Source organism: Nipponia nippon, unplaced genomic scaffold, assembly GCF_047370975.1.
Source record: "Nipponia nippon isolate SJK-2023a ecotype South Korea unplaced genomic scaffold, ASM4737097v1 scaffold_1, whole genome shotgun sequence".
Taxonomy (NCBI): Eukaryota; Metazoa; Chordata; class Aves; order Pelecaniformes; family Threskiornithidae; genus Nipponia; species Nipponia nippon.
The window spans coordinates 95771441-95790342 of NW_028262290.1; the positions used below are offsets into that span (position 1 = coordinate 95771441).

The following is an 18902-nucleotide window of genomic DNA, read 5'->3' on the forward strand; positions in this document are numbered from 1 at the left end:
GTTTTTTCCCCTCCCTCTGTCCCCCCAAAAGCCCGTTCCGTTTGCCTTTAGTTTTCATCACAAAATACACATTTGGAAGCTACCCCAAGGGTTGATTTCAAGTATTTAACATCACATACAAATAAATTAGCACCAATGAGACACTGCAATCAATGGGAAAACTGCTCCTGCAATATTTAAATGCTGATTATAGCTCCTCAGGCTGGATGTATACATGAGTGACAAGAATCCTGGTCCACATGCATGCATTTCGGAGTGTAAATGTGGCAAGAGGAAATTGAGGGTAAAGACTCCAAAACAGTCATAATCCACTGTCATATCGCTCTCGCTCATGCACATGTGTTTATACTTCTACTTGTAAAAACTGAACAAGAAAATATTTTGAATACTTTGCTATTGCTGGGCCTCCTTTTCTTTTAGTCACTCTGCGCAACGTCCAACTGTGTGCCTCAAGATGCTTTGCAAAACCTCCACGGCATGGGGCTCCCCGGCCACGAAGCATGCCTGCCACACAGGGAGCAACAGCATGTTGGCCTCTGACCCAGCACAGCTAAGGACCTCCATGATGTGGCCATTTGAGCCTGCTAGGAAGATTTCCAATTGACTTCTGCTCTCTCCATGAAGGCTAAAGAACCCTCTCGTTTACTGGCAGGACGTCTGGTCGGTTTAAAGCCATCACAAATACTTGCAGCACTTTTCTGATGAACACTACCATACACCTGTGCCACAGAAGGTGCTCTTCCTCCTTCAGCTATTTGATTGCACGTCTATTTTCTTTGAAGAATGCTTCTCAAATCCTAAAATCACCCTTGTTTGCACACTTGTACTGAACTGGCACCACCACAGAGATCAGGACATACTTGTTCATCTACAGAACAAAAAGGCTACCCTGGTCCCTGGCTACTTGTCACATAGCTGGGGGGCCAGAGACAGCAGAAACAGCCAAGCAAGCACAAGGAAGACATGGTACTGAGAAAGGAAACCCAAAGCCGGAGAAGACACAGATTCTGCAGGAACCTGCATCAAATTTGGTTTGGAAGAAAACAAGAATGGAAAGGGCTATGGCAGAAGGAGCAGCGCTTTTAAGACGACACTTTTAAAGTCAGGCACCCTGGACCTTTTCCCATTTTAAAAGTTCTTTTTCTCTGTCACTGGAACAAGCAATTGTGTGTTGCGGACACCACAGACTCAGATACTCTGAAACAGGCGACACTGCCGATACCAAGCAGCATAAGATCACCCCACAGAGGAAGGCGTTGAGGCTGTACCAGTCTGTATGTGAATATGCTGCTCCAATCCTGGCACTGCTGTTTGAAGGGAAGAGCTATCCATAAAGGTCTGCTGCATGCTCTGGGCTGCAGCTGGGGGAGCTGGGGGAGGTTCTGGCTCTCTCATCTGTGGAGGGACCTGATGAATTGTGCACGGCTCTCCATGTGTTATATTAGCGTCACACCTACCTACAGAGCCAAAGACGCTCACTGCATATCTGTAGCCCTGAAGGTCTGCACACATGCAGTGGATGTTGCCCAGACTTGAGCATGAGGTGGGATAACATTTGTCAACAAAAGATTTCCCATCTGTCTAAAATACTAACAATTACCTGAACCCTCTAAAAGCCACTTGAAAAAGACACTAGTTCTGAAACAGCAAATTAACTAACATCCTCCAAGTTGTTATTCAAACCGCAGTACACACTGCTTCAAACAATGCCATTTATAAAGCGATAATTAAAGGAACTAGTCTATAAACCTTTCCTTAGCAGCAGGAGGGCTTAGGCTCCCAGGTTCACAAGCCTTCAGTTTATTTGAAGCCCATCAGACTTCAGCAAAGAGGAACTAATCAAGGGAAAGAGTAGAGTAATCCTAAAAAAGCTTAACAAGACACTCTCGAGTATGGTTTTTTCTCCACCTATATTGACTTTGAAAGAGACAGAAACCAGCTTTCTGCCTTTACTACATTATTTCCCACTTGTTAAACGGAAATGCAAAGCCCAAATGTGTTCAATAAAGCTAAAATAAGCATCCTTCTTTGTGAACTAGTGAAGTAAGGTTCCAGTTGGCAGGCTTGCTCTCCCAGGCAATACCCATTAATACAAAAGAGGGGTTATCTGAGAAAAGTCTAAACTATGAGTCCTAAATGGGTAATCTCAGCTGCAAAAGAGAACAAGGCTGGGGAGGTTTTTATGCCATGACTGAGCTTAAGCTTCAAGCTTGCAGGCTAGCGCTACTCAGAGTGCTTCTGATGGGATAATTTTCTATGCAAAAAGACTGATTCATCAAAGAATTACCCATGTCATGGCCAACGTGCCAATTTCAATGGCCGTTCATCTGACAGGCGCCACAAACCCTTCTGAGATGTTTTAAATGACCAGGTGCAATTTTCCTATTTTTAAATAGCCCTTCATGGTTACTCTGGCCAGACAAATGCCCTGCAAAACCAGATGCGCTGCTCCCACTGCTGCAGCCTGGGGAGGGCTTGAGGGGAGCCCAGCTCCCCAAGGTGCTGCTTAGACTTACCTTGTCCCTTTTCCTCTCTCATTTTGAGGACATGGGAATTTGGTCCTAGTGCCCGACGGTAGCACTAAAAGTTTTACATCAACATGTTGATACTAGTGTCACTGGATAAATGATACACATTTAGGGCCATACTCAGGAAGCCTGATGTGTAAATAAGTCACTGCACCCAGTCAGGGGAGGGAGATAAACACCTCAGAAGATCTGTCAAGGTGATCCCAAAGCCTTAGGTTAGGCACAGCGAGAGGTGCTCAAAACCAGCAGGAGAGGAGGCCCTAGGATTCGTGTGGAAAGTAGATCATCTGAACAGTGCCCACTAGGACCAAGGTGTTGTGAGGCTCAAAGTTTGGCTCCGTCTTCATCAGAGCAAGCCAAAGTTAGCTGCTGCCCACCTTTTCTCTTGATCGTTTCTCTATACCCTCTCCAAAATTGCAGGATTTTATTTCAGAAATGTTGATTTTTAAAAGTCTGTTCTGTTTTGGACAAAACCAAGCAAGTTTTGAAACAATAAATCCATAAAACCTGCTGCACTTACATGTCACCTGAATAGCATGATTATCCCTCTCTGACCACCTGACCTGTCAGATTTTCCATTAATATTAATACACAAATCCTTGCAAATGCAACTCCCATTTAACTGTTTAGGGCAGTATTTTGCAAGATGAAAAGAACAGCTTTCAAAATAGAGGAAAAATCCAGAGGACGTGACCAGATTTCACAGGTCAGTGGCTGGGATAGCAGGAGCTGCTGAAGGAGAGCTGAAGGAACATACTCGCTCAGGGGCATTTTAGCACTCTTGTGATACGATACCCATATTCATCAGCATGCAACAATCCCCTCTCCAGATGAAAAACACTACAGATCATGTTCCTAATAAAACAGTCAATTTGCCTCCTTCTCTTTTTTGTTGTTCGCAGGAATTCCTTACAACCTCACCTCCCTGGGGCATGGCTTCCTCTCCCCCTTTGTCGATCAGTAGAAAAAAAAGTCTCTGTGCAACAACAAAGTCTCGCTGGCCAGCCTCAGAGACACCCGTGCCAGGTTTCAGACAGACCCAGGAAATTACTGTTGTTTTAGATGCCCTGATTATCACTAAGATAGAAAAAGCGATGTAGATGGGAAGCATAGTGAGAGCGTATTTCTGTCCTGACAAACACGGCAGGGTGAAAATCGTGACCCCTTCAGAAAACTCCAGCAAATAAGCTCTGAACAGAGCTGTCAGGCGTCAGCAGAGGAAATCTAACTCAGCCCCTATTTCTATATACAGCTTCAAGTGGTAACTATTTTAAATCTTATGCCAAAGCTGGGGTTTGTAGCCCACTCTGAGACCACAGTCTTTGGCATATCTACACCAGGAAGGACAAGTGTCCTTGCTGAGTCCTGTGAACTATATGCATTCTGCCCACACGTGGCTTTAGCTTAGCCAAAGTTCACCTGTAGGCTCAGGGACAAAGCTTACTTTGCCTTCTGAGCTCAGGTTAAGACAGAAAAGAGGATGGACCTCTTTGGGCTTGTGAACAACTGTGCATCTTTGCTCAACTCACCTCATAGACAGACACAGAGTGGCAAGACCTCAGCCTTCCCATTGAGTCTCCTATAGCTGTTCTTATATACAGTCAGACCTTGTTCAGTGCTTGCTATATCCCTCCAGCCCCATTCAGTGGGCAAGGAAATTTTGCTCTGCTATGTGCAGGTGTCTTCAGCAGTCTCTGCTGTCAGTGTGGGGAATTTTACATTTAAAGAAGAAAATATCATTTGATCCCAGAATATTTAAAGGTCATTACTAGAAAGCAAACTACTTGAGGCTTCAGTTTGGTAAGATTGCTCAAGTATTCTCTAATGCACTTGCATCTAAAGTAATTCACTCTTTGTTAGCAGCCTTTTGTGTGACAATTACGCAATGGTAGTAAACCCATTTCCTCTAAAGGAAGAAATTAAGAGCCTGATCTGCAAAAACGTGCTTGCAATTACATACATAATTGGCACATGAACTTCACACGATTGCATATATAAGCTCACAACCACACGGTGATTTAGTTGTTACACTGGAAAAAGCGTTTCAATTACCCCCTTACCTGACTAGATCAATGGGCATTGGCAGTACCCTGCCCAAGCTCAGAGGATGACTGATGCCAAAGATTTAAGAAGAAGATGAGGTGAGCCCAGTAATTAGAGAAGGCTGAGATTTTTTTTAAATCATATCATTGGAAAAAAGAAATCCATACAACACTGTAAATCACGAATAATTGAGCAAATATTAGCTTTTAAACAGCTACACCCACCCATAATGGACAACAACACAGTAACTTTTCCATAGTGTGAGTTTCTTCTTAAGCCCCATCTGTTAGCAATTACATTATGTCTTTAAATCATGAGGGCTGATATTTCATATAACATTTTTACTCACTATCATAACTTTGAATGTTCTCATTATTCAGATAAATTGCTAATTCTTTTCAGAATCCTGCGAAGTTATTGGACTTAGAGATGTTGTATGCGCCAATGAGTTACCTGTATTAAACACTCCAACAGAACAAGCGAGTGCAGGGAGTCAAAGGTGTTAATGTAACCTTGTTTACAGCACCACCCGACAACCATCTGAGAGACCTATTGGCTAATTCTGTTTTGTGCAAAAATAAAGAGTCAGCTGATTTTTGTTACAAAGAATAGGAACAACCGCTGTTAAATAAGTGACTGTCCTGGGGGTTTTCAGAACTGCTCACATCATACTTCAACCTACCAAGGGGAGGAAGGAGTCATTGTATGAATTACTCCTGCAATATTTCATGAGCTAGTAAATTTTCTATGGAAATTATCCAGCTTGATGAAAATGTCTGTATTTCAAACCTCACAAGAGTCTGATTTAGAAGAGAAATAGTGCTCGTTTACTGCAGCTTCATTGAAGACAAAGATGGAGAGAACCTGAAGTGTTGAAATGTTAACATTCCAAGAAAACTAATTATCATATTTTCACTTGCAAACTTCAAACCTGCTGCTAATTAATCTCTGTGGAAAGGCTGTGTATGAATCAAATTATAATGTAAGTCAGATTATATGGGATGAGATGTATAACATGCCCTGCCACTGAGGAGGAATGAAATGGATTGCATGCACAGAAATGACAAAAAACCCAAAGAGCTTGCTCTTCATTAGTGTACCGATCTGTACCAGCCGGCTGATGACAGATTCACCCCAACGGAGTGTTGCAAACCACCTTGGATTTTCAAAAGTTTGCCTGTGGTCACAAATTATCTAGATGCAAGGAGAAAAAACTATTTGACTGAGCAAACCTTGATGTGGCTCTTGCAGAGTTCTGTTGTGAAAACATCTTGAGGGCAATCAAGTGCCATTAGCACATGTCAATGAAGCTTCCCATGAATTACTACAAAAATTACAGTTAAGTGTACTCCTCCTCCATCACTGTCCAACCTCTCTGACAAAACAGTTTGGATATCTGTTGAAGTATTACAGAAATTAACACCTTTCTGCCAGTATAGTAATCAGAAGGATGTCAGCAGACAATTAATTTGGTCCATCTGCACTAACGCCTTTATACAATTCATGTATTGATTATAGGATTAAAATGATTTGTTACCATTCACTCTGGAAATACTATATTGCGCATATAATGGGGATAGCAAAGGAGACTTGAATAAATCAGTTCTCATTGAAAAGGGAAACAAAATACATGTATTCTAAAAACAAGATTGTGTTTACAACCTCCCTAAGTAAATTCCATGGAGTTTGACTAAATCATTTTGTTTTCAATTTATAGTCTTAGCATATGAGATATCACATGGCAACCAAAAAAGAAATGCTGTAAGTAGCTCATAATACTTGCCTCTGCATAGTTTGCCTTTCTTTTTATCTTTTTTATTCTATTAACTTCTTGTCATGCAACTTTCAGATTCAGAGAAGCTTGAATAGTTGTTTCATTTTTCTATCCATTTTTAATATTTTTTTTTTCTTCTCTAAGATGGCATAGAACATGGAATCAAGAAAGTCCTGTGCAGTGTTACTCTGCTGGCTCAATTTCTAATGCTGTTTTCATTTGCTTACTTGTTGATTATATGCATTCTACCATTGTTATAATTTATTACAAGGCTTCTTTTTGTGTGCACATCTGTTTAAGCAGTTCCACTTGTTAGGCCTATCTACCCAGGCAAAAGAAGCTTTTCCTTTACCTAGGCTGCATTACTTTGTTTTCCACAGCTTGCACATACACACTTTGCGACGAATTACTGATCAACTGTTGTGAGGTTTATGCCTGGGTATGGTCAGCACAGTTGGCTATTCCAGATGCTTTCGAACATCCGCATTTCCCCCCACCACTCCCTGTGGACTAAATACTCTAAAAGAATAGCAAGTGAAGTGTTTCAGAACCATCTGGCCAATTTGATCCTACACAGTTCAAGTCCTCGTTGTTTCATACAGAAATAATTTTATTTTAAATCTACGAGATGATGGAATGCTACACACTTTTCTGACCTTACATTTTGCTCTGTTTTCTCTAACATCCCATTACTGGGCTGAGCCTTCCCTTTGCTCATCTCATGACTTTCAATCTCTATTTAATCTTCAAAAAAATACAGACTCTGCCTTCAATAATTTATCCCAGATGAGAATCTGACCTTATATACACAGATCACGTAGAAGTTCAGTGAGAGATGGCCCTATTTCCTCCCTTCTCCTTTGCTTACAGAGACAGATGGAAATTCTGGCCCTAATGAAGTCAGTGCGAGTTTTGCTGTTGACTGCTAAGGGGTCAAGGCTTTGCTCCTACAATTTCTGTAGCAGATAGGTGATTATTTCTTATTGCCTAGTCTTGTCATTTCAACATGCTGAGCTGAATTGTCCTGGACTAGCGGGGTGGTTTACTTGCACTGGTTAAAACAATTGTGCATTAACCCCAGATCAACATAGTGATTTATTCATACTGATGTTTAAGAAATTAAATTCTATATTACTGCTAATTTTTCTGGATATACTCAAAGTGAGTTTTGCTACTGCTTTCTAGTCTCCTATGCTACTCTTACATCAAACTTCATTTTGATTCTTGGTAGAATCTAAATTGCTGGAGACACTGTACTGAGAGCTCCAGTGAGCTCCATTTTTTACAACATAGGTTAAAGTTAGGAAAAATAAACCTGATAGTGAACTCACAAAATACTAGGCTTCTGAAAGATCACTGAAACTAGTTTAGGGAAAAGAAACCACAAATCAAAACTATAAGACCATATCTTGTACTGCAGCTTGAGTGATCTCAGCCATTTGTTATTTTTTAAAGATATAATACAGAGTACATGAAGTAGAACTTACATATATAAGGTATAACTCGTAGTCAGAAAGAGTTTGCAAACAGTGGACAAATAAAAAGGAAACGTACACTTTCTATTCTTTTGTTTTCTCAACATGTTTTCATTTGTCCATTTGCAAACCGGTGATATCTAAATCAGCAATTTGAGAAGAGGAGAATTATTTTAGGGGAACCAGAAGTAACATGATTGCATAGCTATTTTTTCCCATCATTTACCTGGCACGTCTTTCAATTTCTTTCCATTTTCTTTGGCATGGTTGTGTCTTCTACACAAATTCCTGAACCACTTTCCATTCTTTTCTCCTATGACCACCTTGTTCTTTGCTGATTTTTCCTTCCGGACCCCACAATTCTGTACTATGGTATTACTCCTTCCAGTTCATTTCCTCAATCTTTTTTTTTTTTTTAAGCCAAAATACTCCTGCAACTTTTCACCTATCTTTCAGAAATCAAGCTTTCTGAAAGGCAATGGCAAAATTTCTGTTTGTGTTCATGGGAAAAATTCACCCTGCAACTTCAGAGAGATCAAATTTAAGATGATCAGATCTATTAGATCCACAGAGACAGGCTGACGATCTTGTTCAAAATTTGGCCTGGTCTCGCCATCCATTTCTAGATGTCATCTTTCTCCAAAAAAAGGCAAGAAATCACCCTCAGAGTAGTGCTAAACCTCCAAACAGAAAATACATCAATTATGCTGTCAGTATTTTCTTTAGCCTGTTTTGATCTATGGTCTACTTATGCAAGGTGAATCAAAGAGCTTGAATCTGGGATTTTGGATCGGGGCAGGGTAGGGGATCCTTCTTTTTCTGTTTCCAGATCCAACTGCAAGAAAGCAATGTGCTTATTTCCATTTCTCACTACGCTTTCCACAGTGTAGCGCCAGCTCTCAGAGGACCTTCAGTCTTTGCCCTTGGCTTCTGCCTATCCATCATCAACCTGTCTTTGCAAGCAGGGTCCAAACTCCAGAAGGGAGCAAGCCCAGGACCGTAAGAAGAGACAAATTACCATGATCTCAGGTGTGGTACTGCCTGCCTTCAGCAGCCTCCACCTGTGGCTGAGCAGCTTTGCTGCAGCACAAACTACCCAGAGGCTCATGAAGCTTCCTCTAAGACAAGATGCAAAGTTAACCACCTCGTGCTACATGGGTTAAATGACTTGCTCTCTGCCAGCTCTCTTAATGCCGACACATCCGACATCGGTTTCCTCTCTTTCCACTGCTGATTCCACTAGCAAGGGCAGGATTTTGCCCTCAACTATTCACAAGTAATTAATGCATTATTGAACAGGAATAAATAGATAGCAATTAAATAACAAGTATTAATGACTTATTTATTAACATATTAATAGTTGGCCTGAGAGTAATAAATGCAAATTAGTGTAAAGTGGTACCAAAAATTGTGTCGATAATAGGCCCTGAAGTAATCTTGTGTGTTCAAGATAATTACAAATATATTTTCCTTTCAAAAAACTACTGCCGGGTAATTTTTTATGGTTTGCTATAATATCATTTTAGAATTAGAAAATTAGCCCTAGTCTCATTAAAATAATTTTGCAGTGCATCAGGCTTTATTTCAGGTGTAAGTTTCACATTATCTTCTTGCCTATAGAGCTTGCATTTTTTTCAGAAACCCTCTCTATGTGCAAACCTTTTGGGCCTATGCTTGGTATACTAATGGCGGTGTTTCAGCTTACTGCTTATACAAATTTTCTCATCATTAGTATTATTATGTAAAAAGTCCCACTGCAAGCAGTGGTGGTACCTTGAGGCCTAAATACAGTAAAAATCACTGAGGACCAGATTTTTTCCTTTTCACCCCTGCTGACAGCAATTCACCTGCTAAGTAGTTCAGAGGCTTTAAACATGAGCAAAGTGATTGAGCACCTGGCATTGCACACCTCACAACCAATCCAGCCACAGCAGACCCCATTCAGAAAACAATCCCTCATCAGAACCTGTTTTACTAGAAATTCTTTCTTCTTTTTTTTTTTTTTCCTTTTTTTTTTAAACTCTTGTCTGTTTGGGCAAAAGAAAACCCCACTTGATACTTTGACTCTGAACTGTCACTTAACTTTGGGAAACTGATTACTTCGTGAGGACAGCAAGTCAATACCACTTTTATCACATCTACCAAAAAAAAAAAAAAAAAAAAAAAAAAGGGGTGGCTAAAATCCAGAGTCCTGACCTCATCACTGATCTGTTGCTATCAATGGCAAGTCAATGTATTCCTGTCTGCCATTGGTCCTCATATACCTGATTCTGGAATTTGACATACATTTAACATGTGCCCATCTCCAATGAAAGATCAGTAAATATTCAGCTCTACTTCCATATTTCTAACAGGTTGAGGAATAAGCGTCCAGGCTTTCTCCTATCAGAAGGTGCCCAGAACACTGTTCCTGCAAATGTTTGTTTCCACAAATGTTTCTGTCTGCCTCTGTACATGGCATTTTTACTTCTTTGCAGCTTTCCTCATTAAAGGCATTGTAAATTACTTCTTCCAAAATAATCAAGTGTGTTTCTGTATGGTAGGGGGCATTGGCAGCTCTCTCCCTAAAGTGCCTTCCAAACAGCTACGTAAATGTGATTGTGGCCGTGTAATCCGTGTACCTGGAAATGTAATTCGTTTTGTTGCTAATGAAGGTCCTACGGCACAAATTTATTAAAGGTATACTTTTCCATGGGATAATAATTGGGTCGATAATATTAAACTCATAGGCTCATTATTTAATTGCAAGGGCAGATTATGAATACAGCTTCTAAAATGTATTTTAATGAAAAACACTACATCCTGACCTAATCATATCAACCTTATGCTATCTAATTAAGGATGCAAAAAATCATTAGAGTTGCAAAATATTAGTTCCAGCTCCATCAGGCTGCTAGCTGCCCCTTCATGAATATATATATTTTTTTACTCTATGATAAATAGTTAATGAGGTAAAAATGACAAAATTTGCATGTAGGCAAATTAGTTTAATAGAGTGATGTCTTCCTGGTCTACAGAAAGTGACCTTTTTCCTATCAAAAGAATGACTAAAAATACTTTGAAATGATGGCATGGATGTCATTCCACAAATGACAAATCACTTCTCTGAACAATATAAAAATTATAAAATGCAATAACCTTAAATTCTCATCATGCTGTAAATGTGTCCTTTGCTGCTGCATTTATCAATTTAATAAAAGGAAATTAAGCATATTATAAAATACCCATTTATGGGGCAATTTTTAATCCAGGGAATAAAAATGAGAAGCACATGGTTAATAGCAAGAAAATATTGCAAAAACGTAGACCTATTTTTTCCAGAAGGTTTGACTGACTATTTACTTGAATGACCTCCATTTAAAATATATTTTTTATATGGAGTGATGTAAGATATGGCAGTCTCATGCTTCCCTTTATAAAAATTGCTCACAGTTAATTTGGTATCTTATTTAAAAATTAACACATTAATAATGCACGCAATAAGGCCTAGTGATGTGTCTTCCATACTGATTACTTTGTACAATTAGACATACAAAAAGAAAGGGACAAGATAAATACCTTATGCAAATTCATGACAGAAAAAGGGTCTTTCAGCATCTGCAATGCCTAGGAGCATAAAAGACCTGAAAACATAGTTCCTAGTCTTGCAGGAAGATCCTCCGTGTGGAGAACATATATCCGGAACGGAGCAAGTTTTTATTACAATACTAGATTTGCCAAAGAGCTAAAGAAACTTGGTTTGATGGTTCTCTTTTCCAACAAAATAATATAAACAAGAAATTGGAGCAGAAGGGAAGATTTCAGGTTTCTGAGGAACACTGGTTGTATTTTCACAGCATTCGTGTTTCATACAGGTAGGTTGGAAGTTTTGGATAGCAGTCTGCACTCACAAATTTTCCTCATTGTGAGACAGGTCCCGTGCCCAGTGAAGCAAATGACAGAGATCTGACTGATGCCAGGGGTGCAAATTTCTGCATGCTTTCTGCATTATTCCTGTGTCCTTATATCGTATAGTCTGCACCAGTACGTCCCATAGAGAACAGGAAAGTTTAACATTGTCACAGCCTGGCATTTGGTTAGGGCTGATATAAAGGAAAAGGCATGAAATTTGTGCAGATGTAAACAGAATAGGAATCAGAAACTTGGGGATTTAGGGTAAAGGCAAGAGCGCGCATCACTCCGCTTTGTCGAATGAAGTGCGCAATGCTCCCTAAGCAGCATAGAGGAGTCCTCCCTCTACTCTGACCGCACCCTCCCTCCTGCTGGATCTGGCTGAGGCTGGGTCCATTTTAAAGGATCTCAGAGTAAGATCAGGTACTTGCATTTCAATATGGCATTTCATACCTTCCAAGCTGCATATTGGGAGCAAAACTAGGCACTTACATATGCCTATAGGTATGGGCCATGTTTTTCAATGAATGTTCTGTCCTCTGAAGTATTTCATCTCACACCAGTGGATATGCCCCTCTACTCTGCTCTGGTGAGGCCCCACCTGGAGTACTGCATCCAGCTCTGGGGTCCTCAGCACAGGAAAGACATGGACCTGTTGGAGCGGGTCCAGAGGAGGGCCACAAAAACGATCAGAGGGATGGAACACCTCTCCTATGAAGAAAGGCTGAGAGAGCTGGGGTTGTTCAGCCTGGAGAAAGTTCCAGGGAGACCTTTCAGTCCTTAAAGGGGGCTTTTAAGAAAGATGGGGACAGACTTTTTAGCAGAGCCTGTTGTGATAGGACAAGGGGTAATGGTTTTAAACTAAAAGAGGGTAGATTTACATTAGATCTAAGGAAGAAATTTTTTACAATAAGGATGGTGAAACACTGGACCAGGTTGCCCAGAGAGGTGGTAGATGCCCCATTCCTGGAAACATTCAAGGTCAGATTGGATGGGGCTCTGAGAAACCTGATCTAGTTGAAGATGTCCCTGCTCATTGCAGTGGGGGCTGGACTAGATGACCTTTAAAGGTCCCTTCCAACCCAAACTATTCTATGATTCTATGATAATCCAGATTTCTTCCATTCAGAGGCAGACTATTTGTATACAAGGAAGTAATTTTTCTTTCCATTGTTTTCCATTTGTCTTTACCCCACATCCTCTCCTTCTTTTCCCTCCTTTTTTTTTTTCTGTTCCCCACCACCATCACCACCAATCCAGCCCTTTCTGTACTGCTGCAAGAAATGATATGCTGATAATATCATTAGAAATGTATTCATCACTTGAAACAGAAAGATAGTTGCTTGCAGTTGCCTTATCTGCCACTTTTCTGTATGGCATTGGTAGTCCTGGCATGTAAAATGAGGTCCACAATATATATTCTTTGTTTGACCTTACTTAACATGTAGCAAAGGTAATATAAACCAATCATCAGTGGCTATGTTTTGACTTACTGTAGAAAGTTTTTAAGTGCAAAAAAAGGGTGATTTTCCCTACTGGGGTAAAGCAAATAAGTGCTATCTGTATAAAAAGTGGGAATGTCTGAGGCAGGTGGCTGTGGTAGCACATTCACTTGTTCCTACCTTCCCTCCCTGCCTGCCAAAATGCAATGTGGTGCTCTGTGCTTTCCCACAAAAATTAAGCTTACTGAGTATCTGCTTTTTCATTCACTTGGCACATTCACCTTTTTATTTTTTGTTTCAGGGTCCAAACTGTCATCACGAAAAAAGTGGAAAATAATTACAGCTGTGCCAGATATTTATAGCAGTGACAACTGAGGCTATATCTTTATATAAACTGCTGATCTTTCAGAGGTAGCTATAGAGACTTGAAAAACCTGCAGATCCTAATCTGAAGTCACTTGTTCCAGTGGGTTAGAAAACAAAACAAACAACTCATATATACTTAAGAGGACTAATTTCCTTCCTATCTGGAACCTGTTCATTTTTACACTGAAGCAGGAGAGTTACTGAACAAAGCATTGTGCACAGAGGCACTCATAGATGTATAAATCCAATTGATAAGCACTTTAACAATTGTCCAAGAACCGTTTTATAAGATAGTCCTATGGGAATTAATAATGCTGATACAAACCTAGAAAACAAGGAAGAAAATGTCCCTCACAGGAGGACAATGACCCTTACAGACTACTGACCGTGTTACTTCTGTTATTTTCAATTCTCTGAAAGCAATTATGACCAGAAGCCTCATTTGTGGATGGCATCCCCAACACTGGATGCTTTGCAAACACAGATGTATCTCCTGCACATCACAGCTTGAAGTCTGTATATGGGACTAGAGGCTAGTGACTTAATGGAAAAGAAAGAGGAATTATTCTGATAACCAAAGTAGAGAAAACTAACTTCAGACCTCTCCTACCTTCCTCTGCACATTTCCAACTCAGCCTACTCCTCTGGGAGATCTTGGAAGGAAAGGGCCAGGAAGGAAAGTATGGCTATCACATCTGACTCACCAAACTCACACTCCCTCCCTCAGGGCAGCTCCATCCGCGCCCTTCCAGGGAGCAAATTTGACTTGTCCATGGAGCTCCCCAGTTTGCTGAGCTGGTTGAAAAATTATCTGGGATGGTACTGACATTTAAACAAGTAACAAGTCTCTACAACCCAGTCAAGAATCACCAGATGGCATAGATAATTTTTGACATCAGTGATGCCACTAAGCCTTTGGATACTAAGCAGATTGTAACCCCTCAAGATGTTCAGGCAATACACATACAACCCTCTTACAAAATTCTCCTGAACATGCTTCTTAGCTTCTTCATTCAAAGAAGTACCCTAAGAATAATTTTCTTGTATATCTAGGTCCTTTTATGTAATACCCAGAAATACGAAGCATTAATTTGGACCAGTATGTCACAGATTCGTTTTGGGGACTCTGTTTGCCACTCACCATTCGCCTTTCACCATTGATTCCTCTCCACTGCTCAGCCCTCTTTATAACGTAGCTCAGCTCCTGATTGGAAATCTCTAAGTCCAATGGAACAAAGAATGTGCCTTCCTCACCACGAATGCGTTGAAATACATCCAACAGCCAACTTTCGCTATGTAGCCTGTGGATAGAAATGACACATTTGGCTCTTCTTTGAAAGGACTCTTCATGCAAAAAAGAAGAAGGTGTCTTATCCATTTGTAGACTTCTAAAGCTTGGTTTTCTCTTCATGACTATATTCTCTACCCGTGAGTAAGAAGCTTCTTTCCCACAGGTTCTCCAACATACAACCCTCCCCAACCCTCTGGAGACTTTACAATACCTGAATCAAATCACATAAACTTAAGCAGCAATCTCTTTTAATTGGTTCAAGATCTTGACTTCCCAAAAAGATCCTGATCTTCCTTTCCTTCAGAAATGCCCAATACCTTAGGACTGGGCTGCGTTACTAGTTCCAATGCTTAAATGGAGTACCTCAGTTAGTCATGAATGGAAGTCCTGCTGTGCCAGTGTTCAATAATGGGCAAACCACATCACATAGAAAGGTACTACTCACCATTTTTTTCAACCCCAAGCCTGAAGTCTATACAATCTAAACTTCTCTTGATGTTAGAAAAGTTCATTTCATTTGTTGGCTTTGTTTTTCTATGACATTTCTGTGCTGTGGTAGGGAATTGAATAAGCACTACGCAGTAAAATTCTCTACCACAAGAAAGGCTTGCTGTGTGGTATTTCTTAATGTAGGTGAAACCAAGAAATATTGTGAGGCTTTTGGAAAAGCCTAGTGTTACATTTTTAGCCTTAGATGAACTTTAAAACTTCAAAACATTGCTGTTTAATTCAAATGGAAACTCTTCAAGTTCATCTCTTTCTCATTCTACTTTTATTCCAAAACCATGGGTTTAGAAAATAAAGATCAGAAAATCTGGAATCTCAGTCTTGGATATTGAATTGAGGTCTTTCCTTTTGTACCCTCTTTCAAGTTAATACTTTATTACAATTCAGCCATTGCTTGGTGCCAATCTCAGCTTTTCCATCCTTCCCAGAGACTGGCTGGGTAGTCATGAGAAGCACAGGGATTGCTGTGTGGCACTGCAACCAACAAAAAAGCCCAGATTCCTGTGGGGCTGAACAGGTCCTTCATTTCTTGGTAGGTTGGAGAGAGAGCACAGGCATAGCTCCTTTGACCCTCTGCACTCTCATCCTTCTCACGTACAGCAGCACTAGACAGAGTTCTTGTGGCTGATCTTTATTCTTGGGTCTTGTATCGGCATGTGTGTGCTAACCAATGTGCGTGCAGGTGGATGGCAGTGGACTGTTCAAGTAAATCAGAATGAAGTTCACATTTACACTAGCTCTACATCTCACCTTAAAGTGTACACAGTAATTGCAGAGAAGCACACTCAATAAGCTACTTAGTACAATTTTGCCCACAACTGAGATTTAGCATGGAACAGAAAAAAGCAGATGCACCAACAGACAGTTTTTCAACTTGATCTCAGGCGGAGGTTTAGCTCTCTCTTCAAAGGGGAATATGTACCTTAGGATCAAGCTCTATATCCAAGAGTTTCTGCGATGGAGTAGCTATTCCGATACTGAAATCTGGCAGCCTGTCTCAACATCAGATTAGGAAGTTATATCTCCTACTTTGCTGCAAATGCACTCTCTGTACTTTTTTCCCCACCCTTCTTTTTTGAAACATTCCTTTTTGAAGCTGCAGCCCTAAATTTGCTGTAGTTTCCAAGATGCCATTTTAGGATTCTCTTATCAAAAGAGGAGAGCAGCTGGAAGATAACCTAATCGAGATGTAGGTAGTCCTGGGAATACAAACAAACTGGCTAACAAGAAATAATAGAAAAAGCTCTCAAGTGTGAAATGAAAATCAGTGCTAAGGCAGAGTAGGATACTAAAGTATCTTAAAACACGCTACAGAAGAGAAGATTTTTTAAAAATGACTAATACCCTTCATGAAGTAATTTTCCACATTCCACAGCATCTTCAAAGAAAAGTTTGTCTCTTAATCCCTGGATCTACATTAGATGTTCTTTCAACACAGTAGATAAATTTTTTGCAAACATTGACTCATAACTTAGAATTATCCTGTACTTAGTTGAAAATCTAGCAATCAAGCTGGTGGGCTTTCTGGCCTTCCGCTCATCTTGCAACAATAACATTCTGTGCTGTTCATCTTTGAAATTCCAGGTCAGCAATTTAAATGACTTGCCACTTATCTTGCTAAACAAGAAAAAGACCTTGCCATTTATTTAAGCTCACTTAATGTAACATTCTTATTTCAAATGAAGTAAAATTTAATGTAGTTAAATTACTGTCTATTTGCTGCCATAAACATTTTCTATATGAAGATTTTAAGCACATGGTTATAAACAATATAATTAACTTTGAATTAATTAAGAATCATGAAGCTTGTCTTCCAGCTTTGTTCCTTTTGCCCAAAAGTACTCAGCCTGCTCCTGTTACCTGCTTTAATTTCTTTTCTTTGGCATGAAAACTAATAAAACACTTCTTTTATCTTAACATGGCTTCTTGTAAATTTGACAGTAATAATTTCTATTGGTAATGCAATAAAGAGCAAAACAAAACTCAGATGCTATTTTCTAGAGATATGAGACCCAGTATAATACCTTACAAGTTCATTTATTTATCAGAAAGAACAGAAGACATTGACATGATTTGCTATCCAAAGTCAGATCAAAAAATGGACTTCTCAAATTTACACAAACCAAAAATTGAAGGGTAGAGTGGTTTAAAACAATTTATTACATTTTCACTTGAGCCTTTCTCATCCTTTTTTGGAAAGCTACTGTAAAAAATAGAAAAATAATTTTGCTGTTAACATTGAAAGATGTAGATTTTTGAAGCTTTTCCCCCCCAAAATATTTCAATACCAGGAAATTTAGACTCTTTGCAGCAGATACTTTTAGTTGAGATGGGTCTGCATTTTCTCACAGTGCAGAAAACATTTCACCAACAAACTTCTGACTGTTTCTAATGTCTACTGGAATTAAAATTAAGGAATTGCAACCAGTGGCACTTCATTTTTCCAAAAAGTAATTAGAATATCTCTCCATGCTAGATGTACTACAGACTCCCAAGACACCCAAGGGGAACCAGTTTTATTGAGATATGTTGGTTTATAAAGGCACAAATAGATGCCTACTGCTGTTTATCCCCTGCCCATGATTTCATCAGCTTCCTGGTTGTTCATCAGTGCTGCCATGAAGCTTTCTAGCTGTGGCAGAAACAGACACTTCCCCTACTTGCTTTGGTGCGCTGGTGGGTTCACTGTTCTTATCCCTTTTTTATACTCTGCTGAACACTTCTGTTAAATGGCAAATTGCTGAGTAATTTTAATCAATGGCACCAATTCCACCATCCAACAGCCAAAGTCTTCCCTGTTGACTGGTGTCTTAGGACAGAGAAGACATCCCTCAATATTTATAGTGGTTTACCTTACAAAAGAAAGATGTGGTGGATGCCTGTGTAAAAAATATATGTTTTCTGAGTTGAGCAACATTACCTTTTAATATCTTTGAGATATAACACCTGAGAAATATTCACACAAAGGGATACTGCTGCCTTGGTTCTAATACTATTTTCTCTTGAAAACAAATGCTGTTATATCAATACTCCAGAAACAATGTTATAAATTGCAAAGATGTTTTCCTTAAAAACATTTTAAAAGGTTTTAATGCTATCATTAGTGGACTGACAGTGTGTTGCTCAAGAGTCCTAGCCAGGTCCAAGGTTCCCACTGTGTTGGGCTGTGGACATACAAGGAAGAGAAAGTTGATCCAATTTCAGAAGCTCATAGTATAACTTCACTCTGAACAGACTCCAATATTCAAAATGTTTCTTTCTGTTATCAAGCAAAGAACTTCAAAGACCTTATGCACTGTAACAGATTTTGTTATCTTCCCTTTGCTTTTGTATTTTGCTATGAATCATTTTTAAAATGTGTTGTACTACAACAACTTTTTCCCCTAGTAACATTCTCCCCCCACCCCTTTATTGGAAAACATTATGGGAAAATTGATCCAGAAGGAAAGGAACCTTTCATGATCTTGCACCTGTTCCCCAGACAATGAAGATGTTGGTAATATTCTCATAAAAACCTGCCTTACAAATGTTTTAATTTAAATTAATTTTCCTGAGTAATAAACGACAGCAGCTAAAACTTATGAA

General features: G+C 39.6%; 1 protein-coding gene across 1 annotated transcript in view; it reads right to left on the minus strand.

The window, feature by feature from the left end:
* Positions 1-18902, minus strand: part of LOC104021898 (uncharacterized) — a 124149-nt gene that overhangs the window by 29889 nt on the left and 75358 nt on the right. Inside the window, exon 14 of the mRNA XM_087748580.1 lies at positions 14661-14820. Within this exon, the coding sequence (XP_087604706.1) occupies positions 14661-14820 (160 nt within the window). The remainder of the gene's footprint in view (positions 1-14660; positions 14821-18902) is intronic.